Source organism: Camponotus vicinus, unplaced genomic scaffold (assembly GCF_025532165.1).
Source record: "Camponotus vicinus isolate PSW18456_S1 unplaced genomic scaffold, iyCamVici1.0 SCAF_12, whole genome shotgun sequence".
NCBI lineage: Eukaryota > Metazoa > Arthropoda > Insecta > Hymenoptera > Formicidae > Camponotus > Camponotus vicinus.
The window spans coordinates 925,714-952,647 of record NW_028141948.1 but is presented as its reverse complement, the minus strand read 5'-3'; the positions used below and the strand labels follow the sequence as shown (position 1 = coordinate 952,647).

Sequence of the window (26,934 nt, the reverse complement as noted above, 5' to 3'; positions counted from 1 at the left end):
TTTCGCTTTTTTTTTTATTAGAATCGAGAGATGTGAAATTTTTTCTTACTGTGATTAAAAATAAGTTTAATTGTAAAATTAAAGTCACGTTAAATTAATAAAAAGTAGCAGTGCGCATAATTTTCTACATAATCAAGAAATGTTTAGCAGATATGTTTCAAAAGATCAGTAGTAGTGCTCGAGATTATATAAATAAACGAAATAATAAATGTGTATATAATTCTCATCGTCAATATCTGACGTAGCATCATTCCGGTTTTTCATTAAACCGAGTAGAAGGGAGAATAAAAGACGTTCTGAGCAAGAAACGTCGGCGAGTCAGTGCGTGACTACTGATCACGAGCCATCCAGCTTCAAACAAATCTGTATTCTGTTTACTATCAAACTGGTCGTCCTTCAAGAATCTTGCCTATTAATAGATCTGGAAAGGAGGAAAGATACGAAAATCAAAGAATCAACGAAAAATTCAGAGGAATTTGAGAAAAAGATAAGACAAAACTCGTCAAGAGACTAATTAAGGATCAAGGACAACGACTGAGATCAGGAATGACGAAACGGTCTTTATTCGCAAAATCTCTCTTCCTCGCCATATTCTTTGTGAATATTCACGAGTATCGCGCCGTTTATAATAATGTAAAGGTTACAGTGGAGCCGCTTCATCCCGTAGGATTGCGCATGTCGATTCCTGGTAAAATCTAAACAATATAAATTAGATTATAATTACAATTCAATTAGAGATGAGAGAACATTTTAAATAAAATAATTAAAATGTGTAAATATATATAAAAATATATAAATAAATTAGAATATATCAATTATAATTATATACAGATAATTTATTTTGTTCATTCGTTTTATATTAATTGAAAAGAATATTTATCTTGAAAATTAAGACTAGCTTAAAATATTGCGTATTACTCAGTAAACAATTTTGAATAATAAAAAAAAATAAAGAAATCGAGAATGAGACAACTTATAGATGAAATAATTGTTATCTTGGGCAATTATATCTTGTAAAATTCGAGCTCATTAAGGGTACAATGTACAATTCTATTGATGTAGAGTTTTCTCAACATAAAACAACTAAAAAATAACTTTTTCAAAACTTTCTTTCATTAAATATGCAAAACTAAAACATTAAATATCTTACATCCTCTTTAAATATATAATTATTTATTATAAATAATTATTATTTATATTGTAATTTATCTATTTACAATAACTCGCAAATATAACTGAAAAAAATGATTTACTAAAAAATAGTATCATTTTATTTAACATTAAATTACTTGTCAAGAATTTTATCTTTCGAAATGGTTGATAACTTTTACATACTAATGCATCATCCATAACATATAAATTAAGATTAAGATTTATCAATCGTTATTTTTTATACTGTTGACCTTTACTATAAATAAACAAAAGATAAAGTTGCATACTCTAATCTGAATTTCTTCCTTATACAGACGAAGAGGGAATTACATTAGTGGCCTTCCACGTCAAAATCAACGAGGATTTCTATGGCTTAGAAGCGGGACAAATAGCGAGAGATATTGTCAAAGTTCGTAATGGACGTTGGACTTATCAGGATCGCCAAACTCAGTTAAATAGAGACGACATTGTTTATTATTGGGTTCACGTAGTATATCGGGGCCTTGGTTACAATACAGTTGATAAATCATATCGAGTTATTGGTAAGCTTTGTCTGATTATTAAATTAAAGTTGAATCAATTCTCCGTCTTTTCCAAATTCCATTTTTTGAAGCAGAAAATTAATTAAACTGTGATTAATGTTAACTAATACTTATACGAATAACTTTAAATTTTATTGTGATTATTTCTAACTATATTTCTATACATTATAAAAAACCTCATTAAACATAATTTGCTATTTTTAATTATTAGTGTTATTAAATCGTGTTTATCGCGATTTCTAGATTTTTATAATTCTGATGGCAGTATATATATCGGCAATAAAACTCAAGACCAAGATGAAACGTCGTGCACGAGAACGTCGGTCACATGGGTCTTCAAAAATGGCGGACGACGGCAAGCCTGTTCTCAAGAATTGCTCTTCGAAGACCATTTTGACACTATCAATGCCACAACCTGGAATTCGATTCAACGTTTTGCCGGTGCGCCGGTACGCGTATCATCAGTATTTATAATCAATTATTTATCGGAAAATAACCGGTTCTACAATACTATCGTGATTCAATCAATAATATTTTTGTTTTTTATCAGGATTATGAATTTGTTGTCTACATGACCAATGATGTAACGGATGTAAGCAACGGTTGGCTGCGCATCAAGCCGATTCCTTTAGAGACTAAATTCAGCAACAGAGAATTTACATTGAACGGAGAATTGGAAGTGGAAGGGTAAGCCTGATAATCTTAGAATTACAATTAAAATTAAAATTAGAATTTTCAAATCTAAATTAGAGAATCTGACTCGTTAGAGGATTTAATTTATGTTGTTTACTCGCTTACAAAATTCACATCTGTCACAAACTCGATATTACTTATTTTATATTAAAGCAGATATATAGACTTTGAATTGAGCTTTCTATATCATAAGATTTATTTTCCAAGAAAAAGAAATTTATTAAAAAACTTAAAAACTATTATTATATTCTTTTTTTAATATCATGCAATTTTATATAAGAATTTACATATGTTATTTTCAATTATGATAATTTTCATATCATAACGTCTTTAAGAGAATTCATTAAAATTAAATTTAATTATATTTTTCAGTTGTACAGAACAAGTTGGTACAAGCGATTGTCATCGTCGAGCTACCGGCTCGTTTATCTTACCACCGGTGATTTCGGGACGTCTTAATACAAAGGGGAAATTCGAGTTTCTCTTCGGACGCATCGAAATAAGAGCCAGATTGCCGCGTGGTGATTGGGTATATCCTCGTAAGTTTATCGTTAGACATTTTCAACCGTCTATTCCGTTTACGTTATCGCGCAAATTTCATTTCACAGTGTTAACCCTGGAAAACGCCGAGAATACGTGGGAGTTTGGACTCCATCGCGAGATTAGGATCGCATCCTCAGTGGGCAACGAGGCGTTAACAACACCCGACCACAAAGATATCAGCGGCCATATATTAAGAGCAGGTGGATTCATCTCTTCCTTAAATGAGAGTGACAGTACTAACCGGTCTAAACTACCCAAGAGACAATCGAGCAAGACTTGGGCAGACGACGCTCACACCTTCGAGGTCGAATGGAGCAGCGGTCTCATCGTAGTAAAGGTCGACGGAGTGGAATACGGCCAACAGACTGTGGGTACAGCATTTGGCAAACAGGTAAACCAGAAGAAAAATTTTATATTTTTTTTATTGATGTGCGTTGGATTTGTTTTATAATTTTATTGAATTTCGTATTGACATTGAAAGTAATGGAATTATTTTATTGCAGTCATATTTGACTTTGGGTATCGCTGTTGGAGGTATTCACGAATTTCCGGATCTCGTCACGAGTAGTGGCTATACTAAGCCATGGCGAAACGTCGAGGCAAAGGTGTGACATATATATATTTAATATATAATCACAAATTTTTATATATAAAATTTAAAAACACTCGAAAGACAAAGCCAAGTATTATTTAATTTATTAGACTTTGATAAATAAATTTACATACAATCGACATTAAATTATTTTTTTATAGGCGACATATAAATTTTATCAAGCAAAAGACAATTGGCAGCCCACGTGGAACACCGACACAGCCCTTAAAGTGGATTATGTGAAAATATGGGCATTATAAATATGTTTGTCCCTGCAAAACAATTCATCCACTTAACTAGGTATATTTTTAATATAGATATGTTTTATAACACATTTTTTTCTCACAAAATAACTGTCACTTATCCAACAACAATTTCTTACACCCGTTTATACGAAATAAATAACAAAATAATAAATAGTATCATTTGTACATGTGTACACTTGAGAATTAATTCTACTTTTAAGAACTCAGAGAGTGAAACTATCTCACTGATTAAATATAATTTGTAGTTCCATCGATTACATGTATCGAGTGCACTTGCGTGCGTGTGTTGTGGATCAAAAGAAATTTCTACCATCTTTGAAAGGAAGTAAAGGTGGCGTCAAGAAGGTACTGGGCACAGGTTGCAATCTACCTAACCGAACATCAGGACCAAGACCGTTCCCCAACTGCTCGATAAGCCACTCTCCACGATATCCGAAGCGCCGTTGATACATTTCCGCTGCGCGTGGCCCGTCCTCTGGTCTGAACTCGATGCGCATTGGACCCTGGTCAGTTTCCCCGAAGTATAGGAAGCGTAGAAGACTCCTAGTCCATTCCCGGAGTTGGAATTGACTCGGCCAGAACTTTCTCGCGAAAATTGAGAGTCGATTCCCGAACAACGTTTGTGGCCATGTGAGAAACGGCGGTGACAGATCAATTGTTCTGGCATTTCGTATCGACGTTTGATCGCTGCAACACGCGCTTGTCTACGTAATAAAAATCGTATGAAATTAATTAAAATAATTTATATTAATTACTTTAATGATAAGTTATAAAATTAACACTTTAACACACATATACAGGGGTGTAGTTTAACACAAAATATAATTGTAGAATAATATGAAAATTCTTTTCGCGAGTAAATGAGAGAATCTGAAGCGAATTAACTCGTATTAATCTCGAGATCACTTACCACGCAAAAGACGATCATTAAGAACACTTTATCAATGTACATGCTTCATTCGATTTACACTTACTGCGAGAACACCGGAAAATAACTAACGACGATTCCATCCGGCTTTTATGTCCTCCTATCCTGCGCTTCGTGAAAAATTCGTGATTCGAATAGAGTATGATCGCAGGGTAATCGATTCATGAATAACTAATTGTCATTCATGAGACGCCTGATTTTTCAAACTCTCGTGCGTTGTGGTGGACGAGCGATCAAAGGTTTTTTACTTTCACTCCCATTCTTAACAATAGACCTTGAAAGCATTTTCATATAAGCAGGTCGGATTTCTGAAAAGATATCACTCCGTATCGGAGTAGCGATATACCGTTTCTGAACCAAGCCATGGATCGAAGCCGAATATTGGTAAGTTTATTAATAAAATATAAATATTAAAAAAACAAACTAATTTCGATTTTGAAAAGTGGTTTATCAGTTAATTTATTCAGTTAATTCAATTAATTAATTCAGTTTGAAATCATGTTACATATAATTATAAACTACAAAGCGAATATTAATTTTGATGAGGTAATTTAAGTACGATTAGATTCTTTTGCGTTTATGATGTTCTACAATAATTTCAATAATCTCTCATTAATTATTTCATTCTTCGATAGTTTTTATATTTATATTTTTTATTATATTTTAGATTGTCGTACTGGTGGCATTCTTACTTCACAGTGAAATAATAATATCAATCGCAGACCCTTTGGCCTACCAGATTCTGCGTGATTTAATTCAATATAACATCGCAGGTCCACCTGTCTTCCATGAGGCAAGTGCATAAAAAGATACTTGACATGGTTTTACTTTAGTGGTTTCTAATGGTGTCATAATGGTGCATAGACAACAGACTGGGACTTTGACCCAGAGGCCGGCAAACAAAGGAGAATCCAGTACGAGCGGGATAACGGACGTTTCGGAGAATATGCAATAGCCAAATTAGGGACTATGGACATATGGAAGAATAATGCTCGTGGAAAGCTGAAAGATGAGACTAACGAGTAAATGCAATTTCTTTTAACAACATAATTTTTTCAACACATGATACTCTATATTTAATTTTATTTATTAAATATTATTTATTAAATATATACTTAAAACTAAAATCAATCTCTATTATTAATAATTAATATTCACGATGTGACGTTTCAATTGTCATTAATAATAATTGTACATAAAATAATTTTCTTTGCTGCAATTTTTTTTTCACGAGCAGACTAATTCTGCTGAATAAATTTTGATCACACGTTTGCAATTAAATAGAATAAGGAGTATATTTTAATTAAGGAGTATATTTTAACATATTTTTTTAATTGTGTCACTGATTATAACAGCTGTGCATATAGTTTAAAGTAATTAGAAATGCATGACTATTAGTCTCCTACTTTTTTTAGTAATTTAACATGTAGAAATTGTTCTATCGCGAAAAGTATCACGTTTTACAAATACTTTCACATATCTGTATTTCAGACGTTCCAGGTGAAGTAATCATTGCATGTAGTACAAAGTTTCCAAGAACTTTCACCATGTCACGATGTCGAGGAAAGAATTACGATGGTAGGGGAATAAAGAAACTCAGATCGAGTTCTGGCGCGGATCTAAAACGCCGGATGCAGCTACGTGATCGATATCATCTTGTAGTATCGAGTTGTTAAATTGTTTAATCGTGTTGTTAGAAATAAAAAAAATTTATTTTGTATCATTTACAAGATCATTTTCTTGCAACTAACCGAGAGAGTGAACTCGCGATCATCTGCCATGGCGGGTTTTATTTCAGTAAGTAATAAAAATAAAAAAATATTTAAAATGACAAAAAATGTATTCGCTCTTTTTTCACGAATATCGTCACACTCGATTAAGTAAACATTTATCGTTTCTTTATCATAATTTTTTTAATTACTATGCTAATGTATACATTTACGCGTTATCGCATTATATTTTTGTGGAACTTTTCTTTTATTTTTTTTTTCTTTGAAAAATTATATTATATGAAAAATAGGACAAAAATATTTTTTTTTGCTTTTTTGTTCGAAATTTTGTAGTGGCTGATTATGATGGTGTTCGCTACTATTTTTTTCGTTCAAATCCATGGAAGTACAGCTACGATCGCGGAACCTAAAGCACCTAATTTCCAATATTTCGAACGGTAAGTGACGATCGCGAGGCAAACGTTTCGCGATAATTCATTTATTTACAAATGTTAGTCAAATTCATCAATATTTACTCTAATATTAAGCAGGAAAAATATTTTGATTGCGCATTAAAGCGTAACAATCTCTGAGAAAAAAAGTTGCCGTTAAAATTGCATCGAATAATACCGTTATAATGATCTTTTTTTTTTAGGCCAAGATATCGCTATCCTTATTACGACGAAAATGGCAAGGGAAAGTTACTGTATGGTTACGGTGGACCAGAGTTGTATCAATATAAAACTTATAGTCCTCTTGAAGGAATTCATTAGCATAAATTTCTCTTTTTTTTAAAGAAATCGATTTATATAATTATTATTTTTTATAGAAATTCTTTTTTTTTTCATTAAATCAAAAGAAATTTTAGAAATTTTGAAATATAATGTATACTTGTATATATGTAAAAATATTAGATATAACATTTTAAACATTTAAAAAATTGTTATTGATATGCACCTTTCGAGAAAATCGATTCGAATACATGTATAATTATGTACATACAATATGCGAGTATCTTTCTGAAACTCAAACTTAATCTAAACAATCGAAAAACGTTATATTAAAAATGTTTTAGAAGAGTTAATGAATTTCACAAAAACGGAACGTGATATTGACTTTATGCATATGGATAAATAAATCAAAATCATATCAATAGTTTTAAAATTTTAAAATCCTCGTTTTTCATTATAAATTATTACAACTATGTCAAATACTTTCAAAATAATATGATTAAATTCTTTTTTATCAAGAACCTTCCAAATATATCTTAATGGAAGCTTTTCAATAATTGAAATGTTTACAGTTTTTTATTATTAACCCCATGTGTAGACAGAGATTATAACAGTATGCGAAGTCCCAAAATCTATTGAATGATAATTTTCTGATAGTAATCTCGAATTGTAATTTACCGATATTTTAAGTTATAGAATTGAATTATGATCAATTACCACCACATATTGATGACTAGTGTAATATTATATTACAAGTTGTAACGATATATTTTTCCAAAACGGCTGATGCGACGTTTCATAAAAATTTTGTGTCATATCTTTGTTCAAGGATATATAAAGTAAAAATAAAACCATTTCCCATTTTCTCAAAAATGGACTCAAACTATCAATTAAATCTATTAGGAACTCGGTCCAGCTATTATTGAAATTTAATATTCTAACTCTCAATTAAACGGCTCGCATAAATCTTGTTACATATGACATTACCTCATATCTTGATACGTCGCGTTTCGCAGTTTGTGGAATTAATAAGGAACATTATAAGAGCGTTTATTTTCGCTGATTAGAGAACTATATTCTTAAATGCAATCGATTTGTATGACTGTGAGGTTAATTACAAGTTTGTTTCTTTTTCTTACTCGGTAAAATGCTGCATGATTCGCTTCTCCTCTAACGTGAATTGACTGACAATGAATGAATAAATGACGGAATCGACGTTTCTTCTCACAAATGGATCTTAAAAATTATGCACATTATTTAGAAAAGTGTGTCAGAGAGAGATACAATGATTCGGTGCAAACATTGCTTTGGACTGCAGTCTATGACTATATTATAGATATATTATTGTTAAAATTCACTTTGATCTATCAAACGTGCATGGAATGTGCAGTAGCTTTGCTATTTTCTATAAAGTGATTCTGCCTCTTGTCAAGACGATAATGAAATAATCTAATAACTACAATCTACGTAATCTACTACATTTCGAAATGTTTCTCTCTTCTATATGTGTGACATACTGAAAAAAAATAGAAATCGAATATCAACGATGTAAAAAAGCCCGCAGTCACTGCGCAATCAATACATAGAATCTTTGTCAAGAGAATATCATTATTCTTTTTTGCGCGTATTAACTGCATATATATAACGAGGTTACGAATGTGCAAGCATAATCGAGTAGATGTGGGTTATAAGTAAAATGTCAATTATAAATGTCGCGAATGCGATTGCATATGTATCGAGATATCGCCGATAATTAGAGATAATAGAATAATGTGCTTATTCGTTATGATGTTTGTCCGCCTTGCTCTCGCCGGCAGACTGCAACTGTCATACAAAATCCATTTCGAACTTGTTATAATACTGGCTGTTGACGTGACGTCTTTGCAGCTGTCTCTCGATGAATTTCTTTATCTCACTGATCACGAAGACACTCGATGTCAACGCTGCCAGGAATAAAAGATCTGTAAAATGAAAAATAAAAGCATTGTAGAAGCATGTATCGATTGTCCTTTATCATTAAAATGCGTGAAATACTACCTTTCGCCGTGAGAGCCTCAGTCTGAAATATTCTTTGCAACGGAGGAAAGTAGATCACGAACATTTGTCCAATGACAGACAACGTTACCGCTACAAGGAACATTTTATTACTCCATAATCCGATTGTGAATATAGATTTTGTCTGAAATAAAAAGGGAGAAGCGAGAGAATTACACTATAGTGATTTTTCATCTTGACATCAAAATTCAAACACACAGAATCTCACCTGTGATCTACAGCTAAGAGCATTAAACATATCGAAGAATACAAAGCAAGTAAATGTCATGGTAGTATCTCTCGCAGTATTTCCATTAACCATCTGGAAATAAAACATACATATATACAAGGGAAATAATTATAGATCAATTTCTTGAAGACTAATTTCTGTTTTTTTGAAGGTACCTCTCTGTTGTATACCCATAAAGTACCAAGAATGATGATACTGGCCGACAATAAAACATTGATTATGAGGTGACGCGTGATCATTGGCTCCTTTGTATTACGTGGTTTTTGTTTCAACACATCTTTATCAACCGGTTCTACTCCAAGGCTACGCATATAAAAAAAGAGAGAAATTAATATACGCACATACAGAAAAAGGATGAAACGAAAGGATATTTAGTAATATCCGACCTTTGAGCAGGCGGACCGTCCATAATGATATTGATCCACAGTATTTGCATAGCATTTAAGGGGTTTGGTATACTCATCAATGTTGCGAGAGCAATCAGAGAGAGCGCGGCTATGCTAGTACTCAACTGAAATCTTACGAAATTACGAATATTGTGAAAAATTCCCTTTCCCTCCTCAATCGCCGCGCTAGAATCAAGAACAATGAAAACCGTAAAAATGTCGTCTGATTAAATCATTATATGTGCTAAAATATTAGATGAAAAATATTTAATATAAAATATTTACATAATGGTTCCGAAATCATCGTCGACTAAAATCATATCGGCCGCTTCCTTGCACACGTCAGTACCATTTTTACCCATGGCGATGCCTATGTCAGCTTTTTTCAATGCTACTGCGTCGTTTACACCATCACCAGTCATACCCACTATATTGCCATTCCTTTGTAAGGCTTTTACAATACAAAGTTTGTGCTTTGGTGTCACGCGATAAAATACGCTAACATTATTGATGCACTGTTCCAATTGATGCTCAGACATCATGTCGATTTCATCTCCCGATAGTAATCGACTGTGAAGCGTATCCAATCCAATTATGCTAGCTGCAAAATGATTGAACCATTTACAAGAAAATTCTGTGATCATGAAAATTTGCCCATTGTGTAAGAAATGCAATAACAAATCTCTTTCTTTATATGATATATATTACATTATTTATTTATGTACCTATTGCAGCTGCAGTTTCCTTGGCATCACCAGTCACCATTATCACTTTAACGCCACTGTTTATTAAGATGCTGATAGACTCGCGTACGTGCGGTCTCGGTGGATCGCAAATACCAACCAGACCGACGTAAATAAGGTCTTGTAATGAGGAGCCACGTGCCAAACCAATCACTGCAAACACATAAATTTGTATGTATATATAAATTGCAGAAAAATGTAAATCTATGAAATTTCTCCAATATCCATTGTTTTAAAAAAAAAGACTGCTACCTCTCAATCCTTGTTGACCGATATCGTATGCTTCTGTCAAGAATTCTTGATCCTTCTTCTGGCTAAGGGGATACACTTGACCATTCTCATAATACTTTGTACATTGCGGCAAAATCTTCTCTAAAGCACCTTTTACAAAGTATATTTCTTGCCTATTCTGAAATTGTATAGAATTGTAGAGTTTGTACTTAATATTTTCAAGGGTAGGAACCTAGTTATTTTGATTATGATCTAACCAGAAAGAGATTAGTCTTCCAATTTAAATTTACCTCGCCAAACTTCGGCGTGCATTTCACAGCCATCATTTTTTGTTCAGAAGAAAAGGGATATTCTTGCAATCGCAAATATTTATCGGCGATACCGTGCATTCCAAACTTCATTGCCAAGGCTATAAGCGCGCCTTCCGTTGGTTGTCCAAGTAGGGTATCGTTTTGTATGATTGCATTATTGCACACGCAACCCACTTCCAGCATGTTAGTGATAGCGGCACGAGCGAAATCGGTATTGTCGCATTTCCGTATGCGTACATCACCCACACTATTGTATCCCGCTCCGGTAACATCAGCGATATAACCTTCCGACGTCACGAGAATCGTAGCAGTCATCTCGTTCTTCGTGATTGTACCGGTTTTATCAGAACATATCACATTTACACAACCTAAAAACAAAATAAATCTCTCTCTGCACATTTAAAATTTTATATAAATATATTTTAAGAGTTAAAACTAATTAAAATCAAGATTGTGCCATAGATTTCAAAATTATATGCGTTACATGAATTATTATATGTATTATATACGTTATGTGTATTACATGAATTGTTTCATATTGTCTATATAAAATTTACAGAAATTTTTTTCACGTGTGCATGTAAATTATAATTTAAATGTCAGAATACAAAAAAAAACCAGTAATTACATTATAAAATATAATATGATATATATAATATTTATGTAATATAATATATAATTTTTTCTTTTTTTTATTGATATAAAAGTTCAGTTTATTTAATGTGTGATTTTTGACATCAAAAAATATTGAAATTATATTTAAATCACGTGTATACAACATAAATAAAATCTCTTTGATAAACCATATTTAATAGATACATTGTTGACATAGATGACATTTTAAAGTGTTTCAACTTACCAAGAGTCTCAACAGTTGGTAATTTCTTCACAATAGCTTTTCTCTTGACCATTCTCATCACTCCCAATGCCAATGTAACAGTTACGACGATGGGCAAGCCTTCCGGTATAGCTGCTACTGCCAAGCTTACACCAATGGTAAACATCTCAAGGATAGCCTTACCTTGGATCCAGCCCAACAGCATGATGATACCGATAATGCAGAACGAATAGAAGGACAGCTGTGTACCTAAAATGTCCATGCTTCGCTGTAGTGGAGTCTTTGGCGCCTCCTCGGCCTGCATCATCGAGAAAACCTCCCCAAATTCACTCTTTTCTCCCGTATTCACTACAATTCCCTGTATCGCGCGATATCGTAACATAAGTTGATGGTAGAGCGCAGTCATACCAATAAGGATATAGATTTAATTTGAATAGATTTACCTTGCCATTCCCGCACCGCACTAAAGTGCCCATAAAGGCAATATTTCTTTTCGATGTCAATCCATTGCTCTTGAGTAGAGGAGCCGTTGATTTTTGTGACGGCTCAGTCTCCCCGGTAAAACTACTTTCATCAATCGCCAAGTCTGTGGCTTCAAATATTCTGATATCGGCAGGTACTCTATCACCGATATTTAAATACACAATATCCCCAGGAACTAAATTGCGTGCAAGAAACGTCTCTATACATTCTTCTCTTAAGCTGGAAATAAAATATTGGAATAAAATATGAAGATCTGAGAAAATCTTTAATAAAAAAGAAAAAGCAAAAATTTTTTAGCAAATGTTTCTCTCTCTTTCTTTTATTTAAAATATAGATTTTATAGATATTTTATAAAAATAAATTTCATATAGATTGCAATGTATATACAGTTTGCAATGATATATATCTTCTTCTTTATCATCTTTACTTTAATACAAAAAGAGGATCTTCTTTACTTTAACATGAAAATTATTTTCTTTATTTTAACATGAAAAGAGGAATGCTTTATATATATAAAGAGTCAGTATATCCTCCAAAGATCATATTTCTAAAGAGTACTGTAAATTTAGTGTATATACATGCTATATATGGCTCTTGATTATATATTTTTTACCATTGTACGTTGAATCATGTGTAGTTAATAAAGCATTTAATAAGAAGCATGAATCTATTTACCAGTGGCACATCGGTGGTACCAATTTATTCAATTCCTCTAAAGATTTCTCCGACCGGTATTCTTGTACAAATGCAACTGTCACCACTATTATGATAGCCTACAAAGAGATGTAATGTGACATAAGCGATGGTTAGATGATGCCTGCCAAAGTTTTTAAAAGGAACGGAGATTTACAAAATATTTAAACATACTTACCACAGTAATACTAACAGCATCATCAAACTGCCTCATACATATGCTGACGAATGCAGAAGCAAGTAGGAGTAAAATCAATGGGTTCTTGAACTGAAGAAGAAAGTATATGTAAGAAATTCAACAATATGGAGCAAATTCGCTTTAAATTACATTCTTCTGAACATGAGATCATCTTTATATTTAATAAACAAGTGAATAGAAGGTAAAACCATACCTGTTCGATATATTTCTTCCATGGTGGATCCTCCTCCTTTACGGTAAATTCATTGAAACCTATCAACTGTCTTCTATGATCTGCTTCCTGCCATGTGAGTCCAGTTCGTACATCAACGTGCAATCTAGCTGCAACCTCCTCCGCCCCGAGACTAGCTGATTCGGCTGTCGTCAACCACATCTCGGGGTCTTTACCCTTGGTGTAAAACATATTGCAATATGTTTTAAATATACGTCGAAACGAAGATGAATAAAAATGAAATTAACGCAGGACAGAGATGTTAAGTGTGGAAACAACTTCCCAAATAATGCAAGGTAATATGAAACAAATGTATAACAGTGTTTACTGATGTGAAATTCACTTGTTTAAATTGTAATATATGTCAAGGCATACACTTGTGTCGCGACGCGCTCGTGCTTTTAATGTTAAATTATCATTCATTATCATTGCAATTGTTATAATTGTTACAATTGCGAAGTTCAAAATGAGTCACATGTGTACACGTTACGCTGTCAAAGCCACGACGAAGCGAAAAAAGAAAGGAAAAACCGACGACACAGCTGTGAAAACAGGAAACTTATGATATATTCGGCCCAAAATATATCTTTCCGACAAAATAAATCGAGCATACAACGATATACGAGGTAAAATAACGAAAACGCTTATAAATACTAACCTCACAGCGTCGACGACACTATTAGTCTCTTGATACATCTTTTTGAATAAATATATCGGAATTATTATGGTCACATATCTCGCGCGCTAATAATAGAACGGATCGGCAGAAAAGCGGCATAAAATCGAATTAGAGAGGAAATGAAATGTCAACGAGAAATTGCGAGCGATCACCGCGTAAACAGGACTTGCATCGCGCGACTCCGTCCACTCTGTTGGTGTGTATGTGATGTATGATGTATGTGTGTGTGTGGAATTCGGCGGCGCCGCACAGCCTGACAAGTGACAGTGAATGATCTCATATTAATATCCCATTCATTAATATACTAATGAATAATCTACAGATTAATATATCATTTCTTTAATATGCTATTAGCCTTTTGATTTATTAATTTATTAATTTAGCTAATAATTTATCTATTTTGATTTGTTAATTTATCTATTATCTTTTTTTTAAATTACTTATCAGATTCTTATTAATTTGTCGATTATTATTAATTATTTATTTAAATTATTTATTAATTTAATTTAATTTAATTATTAATTCTAATTAATTATTTATTATGTAATGTAGAAGTTAATTTAAATAATTGTTTAAGCATAATATTCGATATCGTGTAATTATTAAATAATAATTAAAAATTTATCTAATAAAATAAGAATTATTTTAGATCGCTCACTTGTTACACTGTGCGTCGAATCGATAAGCTATCAGTATCCTGTGTCAGAAGAAGGCGATTTTATAAATAATCGGTCGGCCTTTTTATCGGTTTTCTTTTCTTTTCTTTTCTTTTTTTTTCATTTTATTCGGCGTTCTTTAGTCCCATTTCAGTTTCCTGCGAAATCAATCATATGTGGAAACACGTGCTTGTGCATATACGTATACGTGTGCGTTTGTACATATCAGTGGCTCTCAAATCTGGATGCGTAAAATTCTATAAAAATCTGGATACGTAAAATTTTATGAAAAATAATAAGACATGATATCGTGAAAAATGCAGCCAAAACGAACGTACAGACTCGAAAGAACACGCCAGCAAAATGACTGATAAAACGAATACAATGCTATTTATATTCCACTTTGATTGATCGCGAATATTAGTTTGCGTTCGTGACTTTATTGCAGTTTTATGTACAACTGCATTTAAAATAATACGAATGTTCTCTCGTACAGACGTTTGGAATTGAAATAAAAAGAGAAAGGAAAGTGCTAATTAAGGCGACCGGGTTTATAAATAAGGTTTTAGCAGATTTCTAAAGTGCTGACACGTAGTAAAAGCGCATATTATTTGCTGACAGCAAAATGATTGTCACATTCGTATCTTATCTTATGCATTGATGCCACTAGAGCTGTTGCTACTGTTTGTATAAACTATTAGCAATGCTCTCATTTGCACGTCCTTGCATATATGAGTAAGAGTTTCACTTATATGCGATGTGTGTCATAAGATTTATGATTGCCTCGATTAAAAGAGATATATCGATTTCCTCTTTGGTGAAATCGCATTTTATATATTCGTTATAACAAAGTTTTCTTATAAAAAATTTTCTTACGATTCGGATACGAGCTCGTGTGCATTAAATCGGTCAATCGATATTAAAACATTTCAACACACGTGCTACCTCAGCGAGAACTTTAACCCCTCCTCCCCCTCTCCCAACGATATCTGTCGCATCATTTATTCAATACGCATTATAGATATGAATATCAGAAGTATCAAAAGAAAGTAAAAAGTTAATATATTATTTATTTAGAATTTAATTGATTTGCGACAAGTTCGTTTGATTTATCGAATATTATCGAATCAATTCATAAATAGTGAGGAAATAAAATATATTAGAATAGCGAGTAAAACCAAGAGCCCCTCTTGTATCCTGCATAATTTTTTCCTTCGAGAGAATTAGATTTATACAGGTGTTTCTTAATAAGTGCGAAAAATTTTAGGAGATAATTCTTTGTCGAAAATTAAGGTGGGTTTTTCATATAAACATATACTCCTACATTCCTCCCTGTGGAGTTACATTCCTCCAAAAATGGGGGCAAAAATTAGGTTTTTATTTTTTTCTCAAATTGGAACAAGTTGAAAAAATGAAATTAGGTAGATATTTTCTATTAATAAAAAGGTTCTTTATTAATATTTTTTTCAATCTTCCGTATTATAAGGGGATGAAACTAACACTCCTATTCAAATCTATTTTTTATTAGAACTTTTTAATGTTTATATGAAAAACCCCCCTTAATTTTCGACAAAGAATCATCTAAAATTTTTCGCACTTGTTAAGAAACACCTTGTATATATATAGAAGAAAAACACATATATATATATATATATATATATATATATATATATATATATGATACGCTAAGTATCTGTTGTTTTTGAAAATACAGACATATTATTGAAAGTGAAGCTATGATTCATATCTCTTTCCACGGTTATCATAATCGCTTCTTTATATATATATACACACATATATACATATGTATCTAAAATAAATGTGTTGGCTACACATATATTTATCTAGGATTGCGAAATCGCGCTTCACGTGATCCGCGACTGGGCTCACCTCGTTCAGTGTCGCATTCTCGTCGTTATGCTCTTTCTCGTCGTTGCGGATCTCGAGGCCGGCGTCATCCAAGAGCTGCTCGTACTTGGCCTGGTTACCGGTGTCTCTCATCGCGGAAACGGATGGCTTTCTTCAGCAGCGCACCGACACCGGTACCGCCTGTCGCGTAGACCGCGATTCTCCCAGGGGAGAGAAGCAGGAAGGGAAAATGCACAGTCTTACGAGTTCGGGGATGGAAAACACCAGCAGCTGACCCGACACCACCAAAATCGTGCGCTATCGATTCGCGCACTCTCTCTCTCTCTCTCTCTCTCTCTCTGTCTTTCTTTCTCTCCTCTTCTCTTTCTCTCTTCTAGTCCGGATCGCCAGGGAAAACGGTGCGGCACATCGTCTCTTTCTCCTGTGCCACTATATGTAAAATGAAACAGAACAGAACGATTTTTCAGTACACGTGATCATCATCTCCGCCCCCCTTAGATTTTGTCAAAGCGATTCCTAGTCACGCGAAGGCTACAGGAAACGATTTTGCGAGGCGATTCGCGATGTTTCGCGTGAATTTTCAGCGGGCTTTGTCTAAATCTGTCGATCGATAATGCGATAGATTAGAACATTTTGTATCTATAGCGAAAATTTTTGCACGATTTTATCTGTCACGGAAAATATGTGTTTTCCTATCGCACATAAATCGCCTCTTATTCCTTGATCAATTAGACGTCTATCAAAAGTGTTTTATTTCTATATATATATAATCATAATAGCTTTCATTTCTATAGCGAACATTTGCATGATTTTATCTGTCACGAAAAATATGTGTTTTCCTATCGCACATAAATCGTCTTTTATACCTTAATCAATTAGGCGTCTATCAAAAAAGCACGTGAGATTTTTTTTGTTAACACAAATTTTAATATTTCAGATTCTTAGTTCCTAATTTCTTTTTTCTAATTTTTCTATTAATGACATAATAGTTCTTTACAGACGCTCTAATTCTTAATCAAATTTCTGTCCCCCCCTCCTTCCGATGCGAATTATATTTATGGTGTTGTCTGTTTATCATTGTTAATCATGCACCTATGATTACTACACGATATCTTCTAAGCCAAGGAATCGAATCGTCCCTGCTACCCAAATTATTTTAAAATTAAATATCGTGGCAGTCGAGATATTTCAGGCGACGACGAAATTAAACTATTGTCAAGAACAGTCTCGCACTCGAGAAGTCATATAACATTTTCCGAAACGGCAAAAAAATGATTAATAAATCAATGAATATCAAACCAATGTAAATGTCAATGTCTAAAATTGTTTTTAGAATTTATGTTAGTACGGCACTTAGCATTTTACGTTTATGCGTACAATAAGCGTCTCTAAATATTAATAGAATAGAATAAGAAATGTCGGCTGTTAAAAGAGAGAACTTGATAATTCATGAGAGGTAAGGACGCTTGAAATGTTTGAGCATAAGCTATCGATCAATGACAACTAATGCCGTATTTTGCGAGGTTGGCATCCCAAATACCTGTTTTATTCTCATTTACACATCAAGTAATATAATTTTAAGCTATACTTTTCGACGAAATAAATTTACAAAATTAATTTGTCCTCGAAAGAACAAGAATCTTGCATAAGATATTGCGAATTATTTTTTATGTTAACCATGAATCATTCTATTATAATCATCGTATTGAATGAATGTTTATATAATACGAAACGGGAGATTACGGAAACCAGGAGTTCCTGTTTATCACTTATCATCGCGCAGATAATAAAATGCAATACAGAGAATTCTTTTTCCCTCTTTTCTTCCTTTATATAATTGCAAATATAATTTAGATATTAGATAAATGATATCTCGTACATCTTCTTCCCTAATGCTTTTAAAATTGATTAAATTGCGCGTTTATTTAATAATCTAATGTATTCTACAAAATAAAAAAGCAACAGTTTTAAATTTTTTTACATGCAAGCTGATTTTAAATTCACTCATATATTTTCAATTCTTTCGTACAATTTTCTATTATTTTAATAAATATAAATAAAATTGATCAAACACACACACATAAAATGTATGACACGTTAACTCCATTTTAAAAAATGCACTTGATTCAAACATGTGTTTTACTGATAATGCCTTCTTAATCTAAACAACACGATGATGACGATATAATAGTTCGAATGTATCCTCTAAAAAAAACAATGATTCCTATTAGATCGGCACAATGAATATGGCAGTTTGATTGCTCTATTAAAGCTCTTTGCATCGTTATGTTGCTATGACAGTCGCATTGTGTGCATGCAAGGATCTTAATTAAAGTATCTACTTAGAGACAAAAATGTGCAGTCATAAAAATATTGATAATTTCACGGAACAATATCATTCGATAAGAAATGTCGGGGAAGTTATTTATCGAGATTATTTTTGTTTATATCTTGAATCTTATCTACATCTCTCTTCTCCGTACATGATATACGCGTTCTAAAAATTGAAGACGATAGCGAATGGATTGATTAGCAATTGCGTACAGAATTAATACGGAAGGTCTCTCCTAGACTTTCAACGTTGACAGATGTTAATTAACAGATGCGCTAAATTTATCGCATTATCGAAATTAGGCCGATTAACGTTTAGATCGCAATAACGGACCAGCTATAACACAAGGACGACGTATAATTTAATTAATTATCTCGGTATTAATTAATATATAAAAGACCTTTCGTTTGAAATTCCTAAGTAAATGTTTGATGAACAAAGGGAAGGGAAAGGGAGAGAGAGAGAAAGAAATCGTTTTAAAGCGCGATTAAAAGCGTGGATCAATTCTTATCATTGTGCTCTGGATAATCGAATGTTTCTAGAAGAGACCAAACCGCCGTCAACGATACCCGATTAAAGGACAACACACGCGGATGGTTGTCACGCGAGCCGGTCAGCGATACCTGTGTAAGTACGTGTGCGATTACACACTTTTCTCACGAAGGTAAAAATCAATAATCCGTCCGCGCAACGTATATACGTAACTTTGTATATACATACCTATATATGTATATATATATGTATCGTCGCTCGATGATCCGCGAAAAATCGCTCTGGAAACGTCGGCGCCGTCGACGATGACAGCGATAGCTTCCGCGTGGATGGTATCTCGACCGAGTCCCGGAAACGTTTAATTCGATCTCGATTTTCGAAAAATATCGAATGTACGCAATTCACACGCGCGGTTCTCTTCCTCTCTCTTTAAATAGCGCGTCGTTTTCGTCGGCGAATGAAGAATGAACCGACCGGCACTGATGTGTTGTACGTATTATACCCCCAGCCACGGTCCACTTTCGTCTGCTCTTGTTGCCTGAACCTGAATCAACACTTGCCGGTTCTCCGCGTAGGGGAGGTCGATCGACCCCGACTTGCTCCGAAGGAACTCTCCGGACGAGGTCGATGGGAGCCGAGCGCGACGCGCTTGTTTTGACAGGCAGCGCCGCGTTGACAGTTGTTGACCACGTGGTCAATGACGCTCGCGCATGCGCAGAAGAGAGAGTCTGCCGGCGAGACTCGAGACCTTTCTCACGATCTTTCCTCGCTTCATAAAACGTTCTTAGGCGAGGAAAGAAGACAGAGAAGCCTATATTCCATTCATTTTTGGATTATTAATTTATTGTCCTGATAAATAACAATGATTTTAATGTGATGTGAGAGACAGGGTATTCCTAGCCTAACTTTTTCCGCATCGTGCTGTCAATTTTTTCTGTCATGGATATTCATTATATATCGCGTGCAATATAATTACATATATATCACGACGATAGTTCATCATCTGTCGGCGAATTGTACGCCCCAAGATAATCGCCAATGCCAAGGAAGGGATTATTGACAGCCAGTGCACCGCTGTGCGAGAAGATGATCTGCCCATCGCCGGAGGAACTGAGTGTGATAACGAATAATGTCAGATGCGAACAATGCAGCCTCGTCTTCGCGAATATGTCGCGTTATCGAATGCATGATCTTAAGGTGCACCAGCGTAAGAAATTGGATAAAATCGCGAAGGAGAACGTACGCTACCACTGCCCGGTGCAGACTTGTGTCTACGCTGTCAATTCTCAGAGATACTTCAGCAGCATGAAGTATCTGAAGCAAGTGCGTATCATGTATGTCTTAGTAATTGCTTGATGAAAAAAATTATTGAGATTAAATTATGTATAAAAAAAAATAATATTGAAACATTCTTTTAGCATTATCTGAAAGTTCACGCGGAAAAAAATTATGCATGTGATCGCTGTGGTAAAAGTTTCTCCACCGAATCGACCAAGGAAGGACACACGAGGGTCTGTGGCATAGAGTTCAAATGTTCCTGTTCAAAGATCTATACTACATATGAGGCACTGCTTACGCATGCAAAGCGATCCTCACATACCATAACAGAGAAATACAAAAATTGCTTAAAGTATGTTTATTCATTATATATTTTCAGTGTAATTATTGCAATATGATATAGAAAGTTTATCAATGTATTTCTGATATCTTTGCAGACATAACAACTCCAAGACAATTCAAATTGTCTTACCAAGTAGAATTATAAGTAAACCTGTCGCAATACTACCCAGTCCAGATAAATCTGAGACAAATGACAAAAATGTTAGTACTACAGGGAAAAGTACATCCGAAATCGGTGTACAGACAGATGATTGCAAAAAAAGCAAAAAGATATCAAGCCCATCAAAACTCAATAATAACTCACATTGTAATGCAAAACGTCGAATATCCAAACAAACACAGACCAACTTGACTAAGGAAAAGAACTGTGGAAAATCAATGGAAACACAAACGACACAAGCGAACAAAGAGTCTTTAAAGATACATAATCTTGGAAAGAAATATCGTCGTGCATTATCGAAACAATCGGATCATGTGTTGCTCAAGGAGGACCTTAATCTTGGTGACAATTTTGCATCGACGAATTTATTTAGTCCACTGCCGCTTTGCCACGATGTGGGTTTGCAAGATTTTTGGGAGAAGAATACGTCTGGCACACAAACGATACCAGAAAAGGATATGTTTGAGGCATTTAATGATAATGTGACTCAGACGGAATTCGAGACACTCTACGAGCATAGCCATAATCCTTTAATACAGTGTGTATCGAAGAACTCCGTGGCTCTGATGACATTGCCTTACGTCGAGGACGCATCAACAGTTGTCGAAGGATATCCTTTCACTTCAACTAACGGTATATCTCGAAAAGATCCTATGCTAACTGCGAAAACATTTGATGATAGATTTAGCAGCATAGAAACACAAACTGAACAAGCTTTTTCCCCCTCGTATTTTTATTCTGAATCTTTATCGAGATCATTTACCTTGAGTTCGAATATCGAGACTCAAACTACGGATAATCTGGATAACATGGAGCAATTGTTGTACAGTAATACATGTACTCAAACTTGCAACGAAATGCTATCCTCTGATCTAGGACTGTCCAATATACAAACTCAAACCGCTTGGTCGCACGATGACACTACAGTTTCTACCGAGACCCAAACGAAGTCTTTAATTTGCGAGACTGATTGCAACATTCCCATAGGAGCCTGTAGATCCTGGCTAAACACGCAAATAAGTCATACTGAGACACAGACCGATTTACTTAATATTTTTGAAGAATTTCAATAAAAAGTTAGAATAAGAAATTTGTTCAAATAATAATAATTAAAAATTGATAAGAGCCAGATTTTTTCTTTTTCCTCGCGCTCTAATTATCGCGCCTCATTGGCTCTTACTCGCTAATTTTTAATTAATTTTAGTTAATTAATAATTAATTTCAAATAATTTCTACTGGCTCTTATTGCTTGTATTATTTACTTTCTGTTATTTTGGCATTTAATTTGATTTTTATTCAATATTTATCTATGTTATTTTTTTCTCTGACATACATGATAGATACAAAGTTGTTTTCAAAATCATTTTGGCGATTTATTAATTTATTACGTATTTTATATCTTCTTGCCATCTATCTCATATTCTTCATTGTTCTGCTACAATATATTTGTTATAATATATTGTAAAAAATATCCATTTTAAATTTTCTTATTAAATTATATAAGTAATAAGATAATGTTGAAGAAAATTACTGGGGTTTTCGTAATATTTATAACAAGATCGACTAATTGTATTATGTTTACATCTTTTAACTTTTTTATTTGAAGCTTATTTTTAAAATGCCAAATAAAAAAGTTAACAAAGCAAGTATCATAAATGTTTCTTATCTGCAATTGTACATATGTGTGTGTATTGTTATTCAACTTTTTAATACCAAAGTACATATACGCATTTCACACATTCGAACGTACTTTGCATATGTATCTGCACATGTATTGATTAAAAAATAAATATCATACTGGCAATATATACATGTTATCGCATAATCTGTAACTTATCGATAGATTTATGGTCTGGAATCAGACTAACTGTACATATGTTTCGTATTTCTATTTAAAGCCTCATGTATACACACACAGTAAGAGGGTCACTTGTCAAAAATATATTTTGGCTTTTACATCATGCACTGTATTGCATAATGCATGCAAGAGATCACTTTTAGTTCTATTAGCTTCTGTTTTGATAATATCACGTGATATTTCGAGTATCTTTAAAATTCACTTTTTTTGTATTTACGTACAATATATAACTAAAAAAATATATATTTCTTTAATCACAAGAAAAGTTGCCGATAATAACGTCATCTGCATCTTTGCATCGTCATGATGTCGAGTGAATAGAGATTTTTGTACAAACTATTACATACAGAAATATAAAAAAATATGACAAATATTTCATAAATAATGTATATTTATACATTTGGATCAAAAGTGATCTTGCATTAGAATATTCGTATGGACGACAGCAACAAAGATGGTAATTTAAAATTTTGCGTTGAACGTACATAGATAACAACAAACAATCGAATGATGAGTAATACGTTTCGTTGCGTCTGCAACGTTTGCTGCACAATGTATTATGTTAAACCTGTAGCATAAGGATTAACTATTAGTAGATGCACAGCAAAATTATTACAATTGATGGAGTATATGAAAAAGTGATAAAATGGGATATATGTATATATAGAAAGAGAGAAAAAAGTTATACTGCGGGGCCGGCGGCATTGTCCTCGTCGGAATCAGGTAAAAAGTCTTTGGTCCAGTCTTCTATTTTATTCATATTTTCGAGGGTTGATGCAAGAACTCTCAGATTATCCACACCGGACATTAATTGTCTGTAAAAAAAAGAAAGAATTTACTAGAATTTTTTATAGAAGCAGCAACTTCCGTATATCTTTATTAAAATATAGTACTTTTTCCTGAATTACAGGTGAGAAAATGAGAAAAAAATTACTTTACTAAATTAAGTAATTATTTACCTAAGAGACACTTCGGCCGACGATGCAGCCGCGAATAAATCATGGGCGAGCCTTCTTACAGTACGATTCGTATTAGCGGCACCAGTATTTGACTCGCCTTGTCCAGTAGTCGAAGTTCTAGCTCGAAGTTGATCGTTTTCCAATCGTAGTAGAGACATTTCTGTCTAAATTAAACAATATATCAAGATCAATATATCAATCTTACATTTTATTTGATATTGTGTTAATATTTAAATACTAACTGTCAAAGCTTTAATCTTCTTCTTTAGTGATGTGACAGTGCTTTCAGCATTAACTGCTCGCTTCTGATAAAACAAATAATACAAATGATAATACAAATAATATTAAAAACACAAATGTTTTTTTATGTATATAAATATAATGCAGAAGTTATAATTTATACACAACTCAATAGATTGTGTTTCTGTACTTACTGTACTTCGTTTTAAGTTATCCTCGACTTGTTCCATGGCTTTTTCCAAGTGCGCTGTTTCCTCGTGTTCAACTTCTCTCTTGGACATCAGTTCTGCTTCCAATGAACGAATTCTGCAATTGACATGCAATAATCCGTAATTAATGATGATATACGATGATAAGCAAGAAATTCAAAACTATTCTAGTAAGCTACAATCACCTTTCAGTCTTTTCGCTTATTTGCCTTCGAGCTGTCTCTAATTGCTGATGTAACCTTTCATTTTCGAGTAGAAGCTGCAAATATATATATTTTTTTTTCATTTTTTTCCATATAATCTTATTTATTAGACTTTTCTGCTAACTCTTAATAATTACCCTTCTTTCTGTAGATTCTATCATACTCGCGCCGGTAGGTTCCGAGTCTGCAGATCTATTATATATGGGTCCGTCGCTTAAAAAGTCTGGCAAAGATTTGTGGACACTCGTTTCACTTCCTGGCAGATTACCGTCTCGTGTGGTCGCATTCACATTGGGATTAGATTCGGCAAAGGGTAGTGGTAAGTCAAATGGAAACTCTGCACAGAAAATAACTTATCCTTATGAACTTTGTAGGAATATAATGTAAAACACGAAATTTATTGTACATATATATGCACAGTACACAGGTACCTCTGTGTTCAGGACGAGGAAGATAGGGTGTATTTTCGTCGAGCCTATCCTCAAACACAGGCAAGTCAAAGTGATTCGAGTGCATTGACGCATTCGATGCAGGATGGTCTCTATGCGTCGAGCCTTTGTGCAGCGTCTCGGTGAGATCGAACGATCGTAGGTCGTCGCCAAAGATTTCAGGGTCATTCTTCTTAGTCTCATTTCGTAATCGGGATTGCCTATGTTCCATGCTGTTCAACGCAAAATCTGGTAGATTATCTACATCAGGCAAGACCGGCTGATCAGTTTCATGATTCAGATAACATTGTTCGATGACCAGATGATCCTGTACAAAATCCGGCAGCTCCGTTGGATTTCGGCCTGAATAAACGCTACTACTGGCACTGTCTTTATCAAAAACACTGCCAGGACTCGATGTGGGGGACGAGTAGACTTTGGGACGTGCCCCGGTATTATGATAGTTAGTTTGCTGTGTGCCATTCTTCAGAAAGGCCTTGAAACTGAAGGGATTACTGTCGCGACGTAACGAGGTATCCTGACCTAAGCAAACAATTATTTTCAGATCACTCTAGTTTGTAAAACAATTTATAATTGAAATGTATGATACAACAATAATATATAGCAAGATTAAGCATTTATCCATAAACTATTTAGTCTACATCTACACATAAATAATATAAATTATATTTAACATGTCATTATTATTAACAATGAGTAGTTTACAAAATATAGCTGATCAAAGATGCTTCATTTATGTTATAGAAGTTAAGAATTAGTTTAAACATATTAAAATTTTAATATTTCATGCTGTCACAAAAATATCAACAAATTCAATATAAACTGGATTTGATACTATTAAAAAAAGTATATATTATATAAATATTATATTGATTATATTGTATTATATAAATATTATATATGTTATTGTTGTATTATATAAATATTATATAAATATTACATCTTATAATTATTGCTCATATTGCATTCTGACATTTAATTTATAACAGTTTACATGGTTTAAATGAGAAAATGTAAACATAATGTAGACAATATGTAAATAATTCATGTAATTTTGAAATCTCACTCAACTGATATACAGTAAATCCTAACCTGTCGCCTGTTCGACGGGTTGATTCCTGAAATTGGAATTGTCCGATGTCGGTGACAGACGGTTGTTCCTGGACGGGTCTCGGCAACGAACGGTCCTCTTCTCTTCGTCGGACGACGAGGACGTCAAGCGAGCGAGATCGTTCTTGCATCGCGTTGCCTCGCAATCATCGGCGATCGCCGTCGTCGTTAAATCGTCCTCGTCGGACGACGAGGAGCACAGGTTGCGCATTAACAAGGATCTAACGTACGAATCGTCAATTACTTTACGGTTCGCCATAACCCTTCGTCGACCGAACCATTTACTGCTCCCTAAACTTGACCTCACCGAGACAAGAGGCCCTCGCTCGTCACGTCTGTCACCGTCCACTCGCTTCTGTTCTGCAAACCAGAGTTGTCAGACAGAGATACTAGATTGCAGACGCAACAGCGCGTAGGGAGGATACGCATGCTTGTATTTTGTTGTCAGTGATGACAGCTCCTATCCTCGCGCATGCGCATTGAATGTGGTATCAGTAAAGTAACTAAATCTCATGAAAAGAGGTCCTTTATGGCCCCCGTTTAATTATTTTTAAAATTTATTT

At 33.8% G+C, this 26,934-nt stretch overlaps 6 protein-coding genes across 10 annotated transcripts; 4 read left to right on the top strand and 2 right to left on the bottom strand.

The window, feature by feature from the left end:
* Window positions 1–129: 129 nt before the first annotated feature.
* On the top strand, window positions 130–4,529 carry B-gluc1 (beta-1,3-glucan recognition protein 1). 2 transcript variants are annotated; one of them, XM_083083805.1, is made up of 9 exons: window positions 130–688; window positions 1,467–1,694; window positions 1,938–2,143; window positions 2,245–2,381; window positions 2,760–2,926; window positions 2,996–3,321; window positions 3,434–3,535; window positions 3,684–3,822; window positions 4,034–4,529. In XM_083083805.1, the coding sequence occupies exons 1-8, from the start codon at window positions 547–549 to the stop codon at window positions 3,780–3,782; spliced, it is 1,407 nt and encodes a 468-aa protein (XP_082939931.1). In that variant the 5' UTR covers window positions 130–546; the 3' UTR covers window positions 3,783–3,822; window positions 4,034–4,529. The 2 variants fall into 2 exon arrangements, with proteins under 2 accessions (XP_082939931.1, XP_082939930.1); XM_083083804.1 differs by having other exon boundaries at window positions 1,938–2,158.
* A 265-nt stretch (window positions 4,530–4,794) lies between these two features.
* LOC145962615 (uncharacterized) lies at window positions 4,795–6,436 on the top strand. The gene is made up of 4 exons (XM_083083823.1): window positions 4,795–5,100; window positions 5,384–5,509; window positions 5,581–5,738; window positions 6,208–6,436. The coding sequence occupies exons 1-4, from the start codon at window positions 5,080–5,082 to the stop codon at window positions 6,218–6,220; spliced, it is 318 nt and encodes a 105-aa protein (XP_082939949.1). The 5' UTR covers window positions 4,795–5,079; the 3' UTR covers window positions 6,221–6,436.
* Window positions 6,372–9,153, top strand: LOC145962616 (uncharacterized). Its single transcript, XM_083083824.1, has 3 exons — window positions 6,372–6,513; window positions 6,780–6,883; window positions 7,081–9,153. The coding sequence occupies exons 1-3, from the start codon at window positions 6,496–6,498 to the stop codon at window positions 7,196–7,198; spliced, it is 240 nt and encodes a 79-aa protein (XP_082939950.1). The 5' UTR covers window positions 6,372–6,495; the 3' UTR covers window positions 7,199–9,153.
* On the bottom strand, window positions 7,575–20,175 carry Spock (secretory pathway calcium atpase). Of its 3 annotated transcripts, XM_083083799.1 has the most exons (17): window positions 16,761–16,883; window positions 14,873–15,028; window positions 14,194–14,467; window positions 13,518–13,712; window positions 13,304–13,393; window positions 13,108–13,205; window positions 12,393–12,651; window positions 11,971–12,307; window positions 11,091–11,479; window positions 10,822–10,978; window positions 10,552–10,722; window positions 10,112–10,427; window positions 9,827–10,012; window positions 9,596–9,743; window positions 9,420–9,512; window positions 9,194–9,335; window positions 7,575–9,117 (listed from the first exon to the last, which is right to left on the bottom strand). In XM_083083799.1, the coding sequence occupies exons 4-17, from the start codon at window positions 13,695–13,697 to the stop codon at window positions 8,984–8,986; spliced, it is 2,700 nt and encodes an 899-aa protein (XP_082939925.1). In that variant the 5' UTR covers window positions 13,698–13,712; window positions 14,194–14,467; window positions 14,873–15,028; window positions 16,761–16,883; the 3' UTR covers window positions 7,575–8,983. The 3 variants fall into 3 exon arrangements, with proteins under 3 accessions (XP_082939925.1, XP_082939924.1, XP_082939926.1); XM_083083798.1 differs by lacking the exons at window positions 14,194–14,467; window positions 14,873–15,028 and adding an exon at window positions 19,792–20,175 and having other exon boundaries at window positions 16,761–17,168; XM_083083800.1 differs by lacking the exon at window positions 14,194–14,467.
* Window positions 19,877–23,158, top strand: Asciz (ASCIZ zinc finger protein). The gene is made up of 3 exons (XM_083083803.1): window positions 19,877–20,886; window positions 20,982–21,193; window positions 21,279–23,158. Exons 1-3 carry the CDS (start codon window positions 20,602–20,604, stop codon window positions 22,414–22,416), a joined length of 1,635 nt encoding a protein of 544 aa, XP_082939929.1. The 5' UTR covers window positions 19,877–20,601; the 3' UTR covers window positions 22,417–23,158.
* On the bottom strand, window positions 22,908–26,836 carry L(3)04053 (lethal (3) 04053). Of its 2 annotated transcripts, XM_083083801.1 has the most exons (9): window positions 26,679–26,836; window positions 26,354–26,592; window positions 25,244–25,783; window positions 24,950–25,149; window positions 24,795–24,868; window positions 24,595–24,706; window positions 24,403–24,465; window positions 24,161–24,324; window positions 22,908–24,016 (listed from the first exon to the last, which is right to left on the bottom strand). In XM_083083801.1, the coding sequence occupies exons 1-9, from the start codon at window positions 26,798–26,800 to the stop codon at window positions 23,884–23,886; spliced, it is 1,647 nt and encodes a 548-aa protein (XP_082939927.1). In that variant the 5' UTR covers window positions 26,801–26,836; the 3' UTR covers window positions 22,908–23,883. The 2 variants fall into 2 exon arrangements, with proteins under 2 accessions (XP_082939927.1, XP_082939928.1); XM_083083802.1 differs by having other exon boundaries at window positions 26,354–26,741.
* Window positions 26,837–26,934: the final 98 nt, after the last annotated feature.